At 35.7% G+C, this 17,546-nt stretch overlaps 1 protein-coding gene across 3 annotated transcripts in view; it reads left to right on the top strand.

Annotated features, from left to right (window-relative positions):
• Nucleotides 1-11,236, top strand: part of LOC128981962 (uncharacterized) — a 206,328-nt gene extending 195,092 nt beyond the window's left edge. For all 3 annotated transcript variants that reach the window (XM_054400977.1, XM_054400972.1, XM_054400987.1), the window contains 3 exons: nucleotides 928-1,514; nucleotides 8,189-8,354; nucleotides 9,475-11,236. In XM_054400977.1, coding sequence (XP_054256952.1) covers nucleotides 928-1,514; nucleotides 8,189-8,354; nucleotides 9,475-10,524 — 1,803 coding nt within the window. In that variant the 3' untranslated portion in view covers nucleotides 10,525-11,236. The remainder of the gene's footprint in view (nucleotides 1-927; nucleotides 1,515-8,188; nucleotides 8,355-9,474) is intronic.
• Nucleotides 11,237-17,546: the final 6,310 nt, after the last annotated feature.

The raw sequence follows: 17,546 nt of genomic DNA on the forward strand, positions 1-17,546 counted from the left end.
AGAGTCTTGGGCTGAATAATTTATAGCCTGAGCGTAACTGAGTGTATAATTCATGTTCTGGTCTGACCCATATCAAAATAATAACCGTTGATAATTTGTAAAACCCTTGGATATTACTGAAATCCTTAATTTGCATCCTGGTCGGCACTGACATGCAATTAGTCTGGCACTTGTGAGCCTTATGCGGAGTGTAAATTGAATTACATTAGCTTAAATTATAACTATGCTTGTGCCACATAGTTTCTAAGTGTGAAGACATTCCCGATGCAGTATTTCAACTATTTTTCATCACAGTGAAATCTGTTATCAAACTATAATTTTATGAGTGCTGGCAGTTGATGTCCAGGGTTAGTATTTTGAAATCATATATCCTGTAGCTTAAACTTAAAGTAATAGAATTTCCTAAGCTATAATTTGTATGGGAAAAGTACTAATTTAGTTAGTTATTTTTAATTTCATATTTATTTAGACAAAGCATTTAGACAACGCTCTATTGGAAATCCGATAGACTATACACAATACACAGTAATTCAACCACAATGTCACAATCCTTTTTCGGTCGTAGCTTTGTGCTAGCTAAATAACCTTTTATACTTTACAGATAACTTACGCAATTTTTTATCGTGAAGACAAAAGTATGTACAATTATTAGGATGGAACTGCAATTAGGTTATTTACACTGGGGGTACGATCTTAGGAACAAAAATGCAACACATTATCACTGTTGTTCATAAGTAAATTTTCTCTTACAGTAATTTATATATTTTAAAGGATAATGTCGCCAAGACCTTTGGATTAGAGTCGGCTCAGTTTAATTTACTTCATGTGCAACTTGACGTCTTTAAGTTTGTGTGTAATTAATTAGATGATTTAGAGGCTGAGGGCACCCAAGTGATCAGTGATTATTGTAATGCTTGGGTGTTTCAGAGGGAGGACAGCGATGACCAGCGTGTGGCCAGTAGTCATCTGATACATCGAGAGAGGGAGAGCTACCACCAGCGTCTAGAGGAACCAGCCCCTGACTACTCGCCACCGTCCCCGCGAGGCCCTACACCCGACAACAAGAAGAAGATCTACCAAAGAACACGGTTCGCCGCAGACATTCCGCCCGTACGGACGAAAACCGCGCAAAGCACACAAACTCCTCACAAAACCTCCCTCGGCGAGTCCTTTAGAAAGTTCGTTGGAAAGTTTCGGTCGTCGAGTAAGGACAAACGGCGCAAGAAAGGGTCCCGCAGTCCTTCCCCCTCCTATCACAGTTACAACGTCGGAGGGGGAACGGACGATGAGGCCCCCATCGCTCCCCCCCGCTCACACCGCCACCGGGACTCCGGGAGTCAGACGATAGATAGAGCTATGAGGAGAGGAGGAGACCCCGTGCAAAAGTACTACCTCGGCGAAGACCCCTTCGGAGGATCCATCTACGGCAGGGAAAAGGAGTACGACGGTGTGACGCCCTTCAGGAGGAAACATCGGCGAGGCAGTGAGAACCTGGAGGACGAGAGGAACGCGAGGTAAGTGTTGTCTTGCTCTAGACTGTATATACTGTACTATGAGTCAGGTATGCAGATGACTTCACATCAAAAACTCAGCCTAAGATATTCGTTATACTCTCAAAACTGTTGCTTCTAACTACCGGTACTGTAGTATATTTTAAAACTAAATTGGGTAATGCCCTGAAATCATTTATGTGGACAGATCACACGTTAGTTGCATACACTCACGGATTTGTTAACTGTGGTGCCTAATTTGTGAAAGCGAAACTTAAAGAAGATTTAATAACATATCTCACTAAATCTCGTGTCATAATCATTATTAAGTTGTATTCGGCATATTTTACTATCTAATGGGGTATGGGATTGGTTGCAAGACAAACAGGTTTTATCCTACGTTGTTTATTTTTTCATTTAGACTACAGGTTTTTAAACTCTTCTGTAGTGGTTTTAATTGGTTTACCGCAGTCATCCACAAGATTTGTTTTACATGTGTAATGAAAGAGAGATTTCTTAGTTACTGTCCTAAAGCTACGTCGCGAATGCTCATCAAGTTTCAATATTCAGCAGCAAACTTTCTCGGTCCAAGTCAAACCTGATCGGCCTACATCCCGAGTTTGTCTACCTACGACACTTGAAAGACGCGTGCATCCTACAAGCCTGCCTCAATCAAAGTTTCACCGACCTACGCCCCGTTCCCCACTTCTCTGCTGGATTGCCGCAGTGGCGCCACTTGATTTATGCAGATTGTTATTAATATTTAAAGGGTGCGTGTTTCCAGTGTTTACATTGATTATACACGCCCCGGATAACGGAATGAGTCGTCTAGTATAAATGTTTCTATTGTAGTCGTGTAAAACTTGAAACCCAAGTTTTGGTTTAAAACTACGAAAGTAAAAGGAAATAAAACACTACATGGAGATAAAACTTCTGTAAGAATAATTTAGCTCCTTAATAGACAGATTAACAATGTTTCAAATTTATTCCTACGTGAGCTCAACATATTTGTCTATGAGACTTAAATCAAAGAATCAAGTAAATGGCTTCAACAAACTAGGTTCTTTTCAATCGGCGCGGAACTAATTCATCTGGTTAACGCAAGATGGCAGACAATGACGTAACTTTAATACTTTAAAGCATAACAGGAAACCAAAGAACAACAAAAGATAGGAAGGAAAAAAGGAAGTCCAATGTCGCTAGAATAGGTGGGATAAAGACACGACCTTGAGTGTGAGGACATGTCACAGCCACCTGCGTTATCCTGCACAGACACTGTGGTCCTGCCCATGTTGTTGTATATAATGCCCAGTCCCAGTTGTGGCGTAGATTATCCTATGCTAGGAGCTAGGAGTGCCGCGCCGGTTCTAAGGTCGGTCGAGCAAGGTTGCCTTGAAACATTGTTTACTAACACTGAGTTTTACGATCTTGGCTCTTTACCGTGTTATTGGTTTAAGGATAATCGCACTGGTGAGATCCGTGTGGTTAGTTGAGTTTAGCGTTCCATTATTATGAATAGGCCTACTGCTTGGAAGATCTTCAACCAAATCATCCATAGTAAAGGACTATAAAGCTAATGACCCTAATACAGTAACATCATCAATTTATCGATTTATTGGTAAGCCTGCATAAAGTGTGATTTATCTGACTTGTACTTATTTTGAAATTGCAAGTTTGTATTTCCGCAACACCGCTTTAACCAATAGTTTAAACTCATATGATGCTTACCGCGATCAGTGGGCCACACGGGTGGATGTCGGGGGAGGACAGAGGAGGGTAGAGAGGCTCAATTAGGCGATTGGTCGCTGCTGAGAGCTGAGTCACTTCTCCCACACGAACGGCGCAAAACTTACAATTCATATTGGGTAGGTCTGTCCTTGGCGCTCCCAAGATGGCGGTCGACACGGCAAGAGGAGGAAGTAAGACGGGATAAGATAATCGCAGGGAAAGCGGGGAAACAGAGCGACCAACTTTGAAGCCGTCTTTTTACCGAAACCAAATATTAGCAACCGTTGCAAGGCAGACATTTGTACACTTGTACCTGGGTGGATTCACACTACTGCCCAAGGTAGTGTTAGCAGTATCAGTGATTAATAATTAATATTTGGGCCCACCCAAATTTGTGATATTTGATATTACAGTGCTTAAAATTAATTATCAAGAAACCGTTAATGTGCTGCATCATGGTGCATTTTTTCGCGCAAAGCACGGTTATTTACACGTATATTAATTACTCTACAACCTTTGTTGTACCAATCCTATGAAACAGCTTTTTGATGGTTCGAAACTAGATCCAGTTGTCCTTGATCCTTGATTAGGCTGATAGTAAACGGTCCTAAAAGAAAATCTAAAAGAAGCAGATTTTAGTCAGTAACTAAGATACACAAGGCATCTCTTTTCTACTCTCGCCCTTCCATCATCTTTGTCTTAAAGTAGGTACCTACGTACTTATGTGTCTGCGAAATATACTTTGCTGTGCCTAAAAATAAAAGCTGTGATTCTAATCCAATTTTTCTTCAACGAAAACTTAACATTAAACAATAAAATAAACAAGTTAATGATGTAAAAATCTGATATACGTGGAAATTACTGTAGTCACTATCTGTTGCCATTCGTGTACAATGTTTGAAATGATCGTTTGAGAGGTTTCAAACTGATGTTTAAGCTTATTTGTAAAAACACATAAATACAGACAGACGGAAGCCCGGGCATTTATTGACTTGACTTGAGTAACAAGTACACACAGATTATCTAGGGACTTTGTATACACTATGTCTAACAGAAGCCCTCGTAATCTTCCCACGGTTCGCAGCATTCCATCCTTCTGTAGGGGTGAAAGTGCATCGCTTGTGTTGTGATAAACAGTCGTCCTTGCAGAGTGATATGATCAGCGAGGTCCTGATGGGGGGAAATCTCCGTGAAATGGTCTGCATTGAATTGTCTATGAATTACAAGTACAATCAATTTGCAAGTAAAGTAGAATACTTATTAGGCTCGTGGTTCTAGGACCCGACCTCACTGATAGCCTGATAGATGAGTTTTACTACTATATTACACCTGATTACTATAAGAGTTTATTAGAATTTGAAAAGTTAAGAAAGGTAAAAGACCATATACTATATGTTAAAAATATATATTTTTTAAAATTATTTGTACTCACAAACAAGAAGAGGGCCTATAAACTAGTAAACTTACTTTAAATATATCAATAAATAAAGTCGACTAAAGGTATTATTTGACAATTTGAATTCATTTGGTAGGGCTCATGGGCTGTCGTAGAAAAAATCATATTTCCAAATGTTCACACTGTTTTTCAAGATTTCAAAATTATTTCCAATACAGTAAAAAAATCAGGTTTTATGATTACATGAACTAACGAATTGTTATTAACATCTACAAAAACGCAATGTTTGAAATGGCAAGGTGTGGCAAACGGCAAACCCAACGATTAGACGATTGTCTTAGCTAACACGAAAGAGTCAGATAATTATTGACGTTATCGACGCCTATCTAAGACTACAAGATCGTGCCACTCATCCTACACTCATCCTTCACTCATATTTGGGTTAAAATACGCACATAGCGGCGTCCCCATCTTAAATAATTGATTGATTGATTGATCTCATTTACTTTGCTTATGATTTTTATTGGAACGCGTAGTTTGACAGTTTATGTATTTTAAAGTATTGAATTGTTGTTTAGTGACTACTTCAAAATTAATGTCTCGTCTAGCATCAAATATGAGATATTTAATTGAAAATTTAAAAGACATTAACAAATGGCGTTTTAAAGCCAGGGATACAACACAATTGATTCGATTGCGTGTAAATTTCCTTTGTATATGATTATGAGTCTGCTTACCTTGCATTTATCTTATCTTACTAATATTATAAATCTGAAAGTTTGTGAGTTTGTGTGTATGTTTGTGTGTATGTTTGTGTGTGTGTTTGTGTGTGTGTTTGTTGCTCAATCACGCATAAACTACTGGACGGATTGGGCTGAAATTTGGCATGATGATAGCTCACATTCCCGATTAACATTAAAGCATATTCTTATCTCAAAAACCCTTTCGGGCTCCACCCCAGTGGCTCTGTAGTTCCCCATGTTAATCTTATGATTTTTCATATTTAAAAGGAATTAATGAATCTTAACAGCTGTTTCAATTAAACAAGTTGGTTCTGTTCTATGATGTGCAATAGCATAAAAGTTACAAGGATTACCAACAGGGTGCAGCACTATTAATTTTTTTTTAATTTATGACAACAGCTAATTTCCAACCAAAAGGTGAGTGAGCGTAGCGAACGAACTTCAACCTGAAGGCGAGTTAGTGTAGCGAACGAGCTAACCTGAAGGCAAGTGAGCGCAGCGAACGAGCTCCAACCTAAAGGTGAGTGAGCGTAGCGAACGAACTTCAACCAGGACGTGAATGAGCCATGCGAATACTTATGAAGTTAAACGGGGCGAAGCCCGCGGGTACAGCTAGTCTTTTATAAATATACAAAAACACCAAGCTTTGGGCGCTGTGTAGGCCTATCCGCTAGTGTGTGGGCACCCCGCTTACATTCTGATTTCCTACTGACTCGTCGTTAACAGTTTAAATTATTTATTCCTTCATTATGGAAATATTGTCATAATACAGTATAACTACTGAGACTTGAACTTATTTGAGTAGGTACGAAAGCTGAGTTTGTTGACGCTAAATGAAGCATTACAGTATTCGTCTTAAGTAAGAAAATCAGCATCAAGCGTTGTCTTTAAATCGGCCCCTTCCATAGAAATGAACATCCATTAACATCCAATACAAATACTGAATATTGCACATTAAATTATATAATGGCTTCCAAAATGTTTTCGGAGGTTTGCCAAAGAACGCCGACTGCTTTTTGTACTAGTCTCTACTCATATGGTACTCAAAAAGCTTATCTTTCCGAATGAAGTGTGTTATAAAATTTGATACGGGGTTTATTTTACATCAAGAAGTATATAGGACAGCATGTGTAACTGAGAACTGCGAACGCCCTCACTCGGTAAATTTTGCTGACTCGCTTGCCTCGGAACTACCTGTTGTACACTACACAGACTGTACCTTGTAGGCTAACAGCTGGGCGGCACACTCCTCTCTTCCTAACATGCAAATGTAAACAGTTTAAATAAACATGTTGTGCAGGTTGAAGCTGCAACTCAATTAAAATGCAACCTTGAAACCCTTCCCCCTTCCCCCACTTCTCTTCAAAGAGTTATTTAAATTTATCATCAACAACCTGGATTTAAGTTATTTGGAAACTGAAAAAGATTATTGGATTTTAACCAACATTTTCAAAATTTAGAAAACAGTTTAAATTTTTAACATTGATTAACAATAACTTAAACACAGGTATTTTTCACTACCGGTAGGTCCTTAATTTGTAAATTAAATTAGACTCTAATTAAAAAAAAAAGTTAATGAGATACTAAAATAGGATTTCATCATGAAAGTTTGTGTTTGTTTTAATGATACCCTATGAATATAAACTATTTTTTTGTTTATGCTTACTTGAAACGAATGAAAGACACACCATATTATGGATATCAGCCATTCAACAACCTGTCTATATAGGTATATTGATCTGTTATTCAGATATGTTGATAGATTGAACACAGCGGATAGTATCACTCAAGGCAGTAAGCAGTAAAAGTCAGTTAGCCGGTGTTGTTGTGTGCGTCCCACTTTCGCTTGCAACAGCCGCTAGTTAAATTATGTAATAATCTCAACTCAACGCATGCTTTAGAGTGTGTTTTGGCTCGGACGTATGTCATTAGGTTCTCTCACAACGTAAATAAACGGTTCTCAACATTCAATATATTGTTTATTTTACATTTTAAATTACATTAGCACTACTGTTACAATTAATGATAAACATACATACTAGGCCTATTGCCCAGGAAGTTAAATGCTTTCACGGTTACTACATACTGTAGCATCGTGGTTCTCAAGTATGCTTGCTACGACAACTGCGATTTTTGGCGATTTTAAGTGTCGTTTTAAAGCTGATATAGTGAAGAGAAGAAATGACTGACGAGGCTAAATTAAAAAAAAAGGAAATTTTATCTATGACTTCGCCCATCTAGCGTTTAATTTATTTCTAGAGTTCACTAAACTTTCAAAGAGTCTGTGATGCTGACCAACTTTCTTTATAATGGTTTTAATCGTGAATTGTAATTTAATAACGTCTGCTATCTCAGTTCAAACTTTTAATCACAATCAGATGGCACACAGAGATGAAACAGTTCATGAAAATGGATTATAAATATCCTACCCTTTTAGTGATAATTAATTGTAACCTTGTAGGCTTGTTACCTGATTAAGTTGGATAAATCACTAGTTATGGTACTGATTTAAAATCAACAAATTTAATTTATTGTAAATTAGTGGGTTTATTCACATAATAAACATAAATCATCTTTGAAAGGTACACTGTTGATTTTTGCCTCTAAAACAAGTTTTGAACTCAACCAAAATGTGCAATTCACGCACGGGTCGTCAAACAAGAGATGAAACATTGTTTAGAAATGTTAGACCATAAAAGATCGTCCCCCAGGTTCTTGCCAAGACGAGGGTTATTGTAAGTTTAGTTTTCACTGTACTACTGCATTATTTAGTTACGATTGTTTATGATTTATGTGTCACAGATATTGTAACGTAGATGATGTTGTTTCAGGAACCAGCAGTTGAACAGTAGCAGCACCTTAGGCCGTTTCAGCAAGTCGACGAGTCGGCTGATATCCAACAACCACGTGACCAACAACCATGTGATAGACTACTCCGACCGTGGTGGAGTTCAGACTCTGCCTAGGAAGCTGCATGAGGAGAAGACCAAGAAACAGGTAAGATAACATTGGTCAATGGAGAAGTCAGAGGAGAGAATATTAACTAGCAAATAAGTTCATTTTGTGACCCCTGACAACATCAAGAAGTTATCTAAAACTATAATATTAATTTGCATATCCATGCTATCATATAAAAATCTGAAGGGGTCTGTCTGTGTTTGACTCTATCACATAAAAACTACTGAACCGACTGGGCGTAAATTTTACAACATTATAGATACCATACTGAGGAATATCATAGATAGCGTCGATACTAACCAGGGACTCGACTCCGTTGAGTGTTGACTTTCAAAGTCCTGGGGTGAGGTTTTTTTAATTAAATATTTATTGGTCTACATAACATCAATAAAAAATTACAATGTTGACATTATTTGCTTTGACATTACAATGTAAATAAAAGAAGAGTTGTCAAATTAATTTTGTTCCAAGCTGACAATAACCTTTAAACATTAACATTTTGTATAATCGTGTGGTAGGTTTAGTTCAGGGGACCCTAAACTCTAATTCAATTATTTTGACGAAAACAATATTTTCTCCTTTTCTCTATACTGTACTGTGTAGGGGGAGAAAGTAAAAACTACTTGTTTGCTAAACCAAATTATGTTGCACTAAAGCAAACTTAGAAGCTTATTGTGGGCTGCTAGACTGTTATACAATGAATATTAAATGTCTTTAAAACTGACACCCAAAATTAAAATGATGTCTTTAACAACCCCTTCCTCTCAAAACTATATTCCTTCAACAGAAGAATAATGAAAATCTGACTCGTTGACTCAGGATCTTTTTTCTTTTGAAAAAAAACCATCAACTTTCCAATATATATATATATATAAGGTATGAGGTTTTTCCCACAAAGGGCAAAAAAGGTCATTGGTAATAGAAATTCACAAAGCCGAAAACTTGAAACCTATTTTTAGATTCATGGCATATATTATTTGTATGTATGCATCATGACTTTTCCTCATATCTTAGACATCCTATGTCCTCTTGTCCCCAGAATGTGAGACAGAAGTCCTTTAGTCTGTATTTGATTAAAGAGGCAATATGGTTTGGTTTGTAGATAACTCTAACTAGTTCTTTTACAAATCACTGTTTAATCTATCTGTTTACATTTCAGGTCTACGTTACGAAGAGTAATGCAGAAAGGATTTCTTCATCTCCCCACTCCTGGGAGAGTCAGCGCTACAAAGTGAATGGCAACCCAAACTCCAACAGTATGATCAACGTGTCCATCGTAAATAAGACCAGTCCAACAGGGATGGGTCCTGCCAAGCCTGCTAGAACTTACAGGTCATCTCTCCTTCGCAGCAAAAGCTTCAACGTCCATGGTGCAGATATGAGTCCGGATTTTAATTCCATTCATAAGTCTAACCCTCAACTGCACCGGTTGGACGAATCACCTCCACCTCTGAAAAGTCCAGGGATAGTAACTAGCATCAGCCGAAGTACAAAAGACATCACTCAAGCGATAAACGAAGAAGACTACAGACGTCCCTTTGGATACTCCGACCACATTAACAAATCGACTGGACATCTTAATGGGTACACCAATAGCAGAACTGTACACGATACAAAGAAAAAAATATTTATGAAAAATCTTCAGGACAGAGCACCAGAACTCTATAGAACTCTGCACGGTAATGAAGCTAACGACAGCCGAAAACTCTCTCCAGACATTGACGATAGATCAGGAAGGTTATTTACGAGTACTCCACTGAAAAACGGAAGCAGGGTCCTGGAGTACAGCAATTCGTTCAGGTCGAGTAACACAAGTTCTCCGCTAGTGAACGGTTCAGATCGAGTTAATTCCCCGATTTCTCCTACTTACACGACAAGTATAACTCACACACCCTCGTTTAGAACAAATGGAGGAGAAATGGTAAACCGCAGCATAGTCAGAAGAGGAAGCAATGATGACTACTCTGAAACTGTTAGGATAACGTCAAAGTCAGACGATCCTCTAAGACCGAGTGTGACCAACACTGTTCAAAGCTTCTCAAAAAAGACTGTACCAGTGAAGGGTGGCCGAGGTAAAGAAACTATTGAGTCGAGTGAAACGAAAACGATTACGAAAAGTCATTACAGAGGCAGAGACGACAACAACAAATACGCTCCCAGGAACGGTGGTGGCGGCGTTGTCATAGAGGTGCGAAATAATCCAAAGTAGTACAGAGTTTTACAACCTTGTACAGACATTTAACTGATTAATAGGTAGTTTGTAACTTTTTCATAACACTCTTGTTAATAATCTTAATTATTTAAAAATTAAATGTTTTACAATTTAACAAAGGATTGTACACAGGAAAACGAAGTTAAAGTTTGAAAAATGAAACATTTGTAATATTTTAAGATTAAGTAATACGTTTTTTTAAGAAATTGTATTTGGTTTCCTGAAAAAATATTTAGCTGATGAAATATTTCAATATTTTATTCTAAATAATCATGGTGCTATTGAAGAACAATACTTTCTCTGTGATGCTAAGGCAATCTTTGTTATATTTGTTAATATTCTATAATCTATATTGTTTAGTTTCATTTGTGCCATTTATAGTTTTGTGTCATACAAGTTAGATATAATCCTTTTCTACATGATTTTGAACTACCTGAGCTAATCGTCTTTTTACAAACTGTAGATGTACAGATTCAAGTTTTCTTAGCCGTGCAGCTTAATTGCGTTTTGTATAGTTGTGTAAATATAGGAAATAGATAACTGATTAATCTATTAAACAGGCAAACATTTTAAATGAACAGTCAATATAATATTGTCGTTAAAGAGCTTTAATTGTTTATGTCTAAGATTAACTTTGTTGTAATCTTTGTAAACAGTCATTTTATGTAATTTTTTAACAAAAAGAAATAAATATTTCTTCCATGACTTTCTTCTGTGTACTAATAGTTTAATCCTTTTCTCGATGTTTCCTTACTGACAACTTATAGTATGATATACCTACTGAAGTACGTTTATTATTTTACTTTAGTAGAGGAATGAAGTAAGATATTACCCGATCTTGCAGTTTATTTTTACACCCACGCAGTTAGTTACAAAGATGAATCAAATGGTCATTTAGATTAGGTATACAAGTGTACAAAGTGTGCAAAGTGTACAATAATGTATTTCGTACCTAGAGCCAAAATTGAGGTTTTGCCGTCTCGAGATAATTTTTTAAGTGGGAAACGAAGTTGAACCTTTGTCAAGAGCCTAGACTCATGGTGTGAACGCTATTTTTCACTACACTAAAGAAAATTGAGAAAATATATACAGTACAATACACACACTATCAGTCAACACAACTTAAAGGTTATGTGAAGAATTATTTCAAATAATCAGTAAAAATAATAATAAATAGTTGCTAAGCAGCAGTGACAATAAAACAAGTCTATTGCTATGCATTTTGGATACAGCTTGTATATTAAGTAAATAAGCAAACAGCTGATTTTCTGCCCTAGGGCCGCAAAAACCTGCTCGGTTCCCAAATTACGATGACAGCTGGCATTGTCAGCAATAAGTAGCTTTCAGCCTCCAATTAACGGTTCCCAAATTACGATGACAGCTGGCATTGTCAGCAATAAGTAGCTTTCAGCCTCCAATTAACGTTTGTAAAGCGGCTAAATCGTAGTGTGGTGATAACGATTTGTCTTCTACAGGGTGAGTTTTAGTTGTCCCCCCCCCCAACTTTTTTCTACATTTTTTCAAATATCAATCCCAGACGACTTCCAAACATTGTTGGGTAGTGAGTACTTCATTTTAACAAGGTGGTCATTTCCGGCCGCCATCTTGGATCCGCCATATTGGATGCAAAATATTTTTTTCAAATGTAAAGGTGGGGTCGTGACCCATTATTTTGAACTAGATTTTTACCCTGATTACAATGCCGCAAAACGTTTTTAAAAATCTTGATTCATTCTAAAGTTATGAGGCCTTTTTAAAACTTTATTTTTAGCCCATTTTAACATTGTGCATTTACAAACTAAGACCATAATCTCAAAATAGTGCTAGATAAAGATAAGTATACACTACCAGTTATTGTAAACCTATTTTCACTTATTTATGACTGATGTATTTTTTTCGGCCGCCATCTTGGATCCGCCATTTTGAAATGGGATAAATTATTTTAAATATGAAGGGTGTGTTGTGACCCATCATTTTGAACTACTTTTTTAAGCTTAACTCAATGCCGCAATCCATTTTTTGTTATCAAGTTTTATTTATGAAACATTGCAATATTTTTGTTAAAAATGTTAATATTTTAAAATCAAAATAATGAAAATAAAAAATGGACCATGGAATTGAGTTCAGCTTAAAAAAGTATTCCGAAATGATGGGTCACAACACCCCTTTTATATTTAAAATAATTTATCACATTTCAAAATGGCGGATCCAAGATGGTGGCCAAAAAAAATACATCATTCATAACCAAGTGGAAATAGGTTGGCAATGACTGGTAGTGTATACTTATCTTTATCTAGCACTATTTTGAGATTATGGTCTTAGTTTGTACAAGCGCAATGTTAAAATGGGCTAAAAATTTAGTTTTAAAAAGGCCTCATAACTTTAGAATGAATCAAGATTTTTAAAAACGGTTTGTGGCATTGTAATCAGGGTAAAAATCTAGTTCGAAATATTCGAAAGGTCACAACCCCACCTTTACATTTGAAAAAAAAATATTTTGCATCCAATATGGTGGATCCAAGATGGCGGCCGGAAATGACCACCTTGTCAAAATGAAGTACTTCCTACCCAACAATGTTTGGAAGTGGTCTGGGATTGATATTTGAATAAATGTAGAAAAAAGTTGGGGGGGGACAATTAAAACTCACCCTGTATATAAAAAGTATGTTGGTTGGTTTGTATATTTGTTTGGCAGTGATAAACTCAGACACCGCTGGACCGATGGCCATGGAACTTGGTACATGCATGTAGAATTTTATGGAGTATGTTTATACACCATCAATTTCATGATAACTTTCAGGGCTTAGCCCTGGGACCATCTTAAATGTACTGTACTTATGTTAGAGATTTTGAACGAATTTTAGTTAGATTTGTTTACTAAAATAACAAAACATATGAAAGTAAAATAATATTGAAGATGCATCAGCTGTTACATTTGTTTATAGTTAATGTTTATTTATAGTTTATTTACTTTTCCATTGAGTTAATTTTTTGATTCTGCTACACAGTTTAATGCAAATACACAACATATTTACATTGAATTAAACGGTATCAGCAAACTGACACGTATACTTTTCCCCCATTATAAAAAATTGCTTGTCAACAACCTTTATCATGGTTAAACAGTGGGAGTAAATATGATATTTTATAGGGAAAATCACAAAAGTTGCAATACATTCTGAACCATATTTGTTACAGCAATGGGGGGTTACACTATTTTGTTTAGAAATATTATAAGGACCAGTGTTTCTAAAGCAATATATTTAACCCTAGATCTGAGAGCTGAGTATTATTTTCTTAGTGTATTGATTGGGTTACTATGGAAATAGGTTTGATTGTAAAAGAAAGAACCTACTAAAAGAAAGAAAGTTGACACAAACTTAACCTCTTTATTTATTATACTTTTATTAACTCAAAACTTACTTTAAAGCAGGTAAACCAATATAATTATCTAACACATTAATTTAAAACCTACTTTTTTCCTAAACCCCGATTTTATTTTATTTTATGGGTTTTTTTTATTGGAAAACAGCATAAATTACGATAACTTTTGAACCATAATTTTTGCCTAAGATTTAGACCGTTTTTTTCAGAACTTGACTATAACATCAAATGTTAATCAAAACCGGCTTTTTGTTCTAAAACACGCTTTTTTAGATGTTTGGTTTTTTTTTAAATAGCGGGTTACAATAACTTTTGAACCATAATTTTTACAGAAATTAGATTTACATAATTTTGTTCTGAATTTTGATGACTGGTACTCATTTTGTTTTTCAAAATTGTTTAAGCCATTTTTGAGAAAATACGATTTTTTCCTTATTTTATAGGTTTTTATAAAAAAAATCAAAATTTAAAAATAATAAAAAAAAACCTGGATAAGCAATGGATTAGTGCCTACATACCACGTTTAATCAAAACCGGACAACAAATGTGGTCTGTAGCTCTATACACATCCATACATACGGAGACACACACACTGAGAGACATCACTTCCAAAACCACTTTTTTGGGTCCAGGGGGATCCACTCAAAACTCAAACTCAAAAATGTTTGCGAAAACAACAATTTCTCTAGATCCTATATTATAGACGGAGAAAGTAAAAATCAATAAGTACGATTGAGATTTAACTGTATAATTAGGATGGTGGGTGTGTGTAACTGTTTTTTACGAAGCAAGGGCAGAACAACTAGTAAGTTACTAGTTGAGTAACTTACTAGTTGCTAAAATGAGGTACAAAAACCTTACTGCACACAAATCGTACTTATAAGACTGTGTAGAAAACATTCACGTTGAGAATGTATATAACTTTTGTTTCATTAGTAACTAAGTGTTTTGAATTTACAACAGGAGAATAATTTTATCAATAAATAAATTACAGTAACACAAGCACCATGACAAATTGGATTGAAAATAGACAAATTCTTTTATTACAAAAAGATACAATGCAAAAATGACACAAATTGGGATTCATTATTCCTGAATACAACACAATTCTTAGTGGCCGGTTGTTCTTTCACACATGCTTCTGACCTTTAGTTGCTCTTATATTTTGTCGATTTTTTTTCGGGTACATTTCAATATGATTTCCACATCCTCGCTTCACCAACTAGTAATGCCTACTCTTATTGTCGCACAATTGTGTGCGTTGTTCCCAGTCAAAGGAATTACAGCCGAAACCTCTTATAAAATTAGGTAATGTATAACATATGTTGTAGGCCTATGTAAGAAAAAACTATAATATGTACTAGGCTAAAATTATATTGAACTTACATACATTTTAATCTAAATTAGATAATTAAAAATAACTACCTACCAATAGCTTAGTAGACTTAGTTGTTAATGACGATAATAGGTTTTATGTACCTCCGTCAAATAGTCCAACGATTTAGACTGCTCAGTAGCTTACATGTTTCGTAGCGAAGGCAACATTCTCAAAGCTCGTAACTCGTCAAAAACACAATTAAAACAATCACGACACAAATACAAAATCATAAAAAAGGTATGTAAAAACAAACCTTTATAGATAGCGCTTTAAATGAAGGTCACTGGTTTGATTCCAAGAGACCCAGATGCCATTTTTCATTGGACTATCAATTAATTATGCTTACTAACAACAGGTCGTCAGTGGTAAAATATGGGAAATATGAATTAAGTTAAAGATATTTTCACTAAAGACCAGGATTTAGACCCTTCCCTCACAAAAAATGCTAATAAATGCAATAGGTACAAAAAACTGTTTACTCTCTCTCATTAAAAAAATTATGTTTTCTACATATATACCATCCAACAAATATTTAAAATACTCTTAAAATCTAAACTTTCCAACATCATTGTTAATTTTATGACCACAAAACTGATGACTAGTGAGCCAAAAGGTCATTATAATCCAACAAGGAAACGTAATACTGTTCAGTAATCATTAGCAGGCAAGCTGATCATTGTGTGTGAGAGAGATAGAGTATTGCAAAATCCCCACATGGCCGCAACAATACAACAATACAAAAATTAAAATGGAAACATTGCTGGTTCCAAGTGTATTACTTCCTCGTAATATCGTTTCTTTGAGTAGAATCGTTCATTTCTCTCTCTTTTAATTTTGACTTGTTTAATTTACCCTATCTTTTTGTTGTGTATTTAATAAACACTTTTAATTTGACCGTAAAATCTGTGTACTGTACTAAAATGTGAAAACATTTGGACATTCGTTAAAAATATCTTCTCTGCGGGACTACATTACACCAGTGCAACATATGGCCATACAACATTCAAATTTCATCAGATCTTCCTCCAAGACTACTAGGACATCAATGTGGTAATATAAATATTCAACTATTCAGTGTTAAAATTAAACAAAATTCCATAACTTTTGTAACAAAAATTAAACTCAATATTCCATCATACAGTCCACTGTATTATTGAAAAAGCCTTCTTGGGCTTACACAACAAATACTGCACCTACTTCTATTTTTCAAAAAATTATAAAAAAAAGGCAGGACTCTAAAACACTGTAGCCTTATTTTTCAGAAACAATAAAAGTGAATCCTTTGTATTTGTTCCAGGTTTTCATGGTATAACCATCGTGCTATTTACTGTCTGATAGTATGGATTGCCATGATAGTTAACCTCCTCATTACATGGGAATCTGAACAAGCAGAAAATACACCTTTGTCTCTCTTAAATGGTAAATGAACTCATCATTAACATAACTATGACAGTACTAGCCAACTCGTGCGAAGCATTCACACTGTATCCTCCTCAAATTCCACTCAATTGAAGTATACAGCATACTAACATATAGTTAATACTGTGTAGTGCGTAATAGTATATTACGTTACTAGTCCTGAAAATAAGTGTTTACCGGACGAGTGTGGTCGTTCCCGTGCGAGACAAAGTCGAGTACGGGATTACCATACGAGTCCGGTACACACATTTTGGATGAGTGACGTACGATAGTTTACGCCATACTACTAAATCTGTACAAATCCTAATATTTCCACCAACTAAGGACTAAAAATCACTAGTCATTGAGAGGTTATGTTTTTATTTATAACTCCTCATTGCCAGCTAAATACTAAATACAGTACAATCAGCTTATTGGTGTCCGGTAAAACTCATTGCAGCACAGTAGTACGCAATGAAACCCCATTTGAATAAGCTGGCGGCAAACAGCTGTTTTCTGGACTAAATAAATCGCTCGCCTCTGACCATGTGCCTTATTTGTAGTCATGGCAAAGGTAACTTTTACGTGAAATTCCTTGTTAGTCAGTTTGAAAGGATTACGGACTATTGACAACTATATGACAACAGTGTCTGACAGGATTCAGCCAACTTCACTATAGTGTAGTTTGCCCAATTGAGCTACTTGGATTTGGATTAGAGAAACGTGTAAAACCCTAGTGTAATATTTTTAAATCTATTTCAAATATTTTAAATTTTACTACCGTCTCCGATTATCCTTCTCACAGCTTTCCTACGCCTATTATAGTATTCAAATTGGATTCGATGAACAGAGGATCTTT

The sequence above is a fragment of the Macrosteles quadrilineatus genome, unplaced genomic scaffold, assembly GCF_028750875.1.
Source record: "Macrosteles quadrilineatus isolate MER2022 unplaced genomic scaffold, UCM_ALF_1.0 Scaffold_1__1_contigs__length_201487025, whole genome shotgun sequence".
Lineage (NCBI taxonomy): Eukaryota > Metazoa > Arthropoda > Insecta > Hemiptera > Cicadellidae > Macrosteles > Macrosteles quadrilineatus.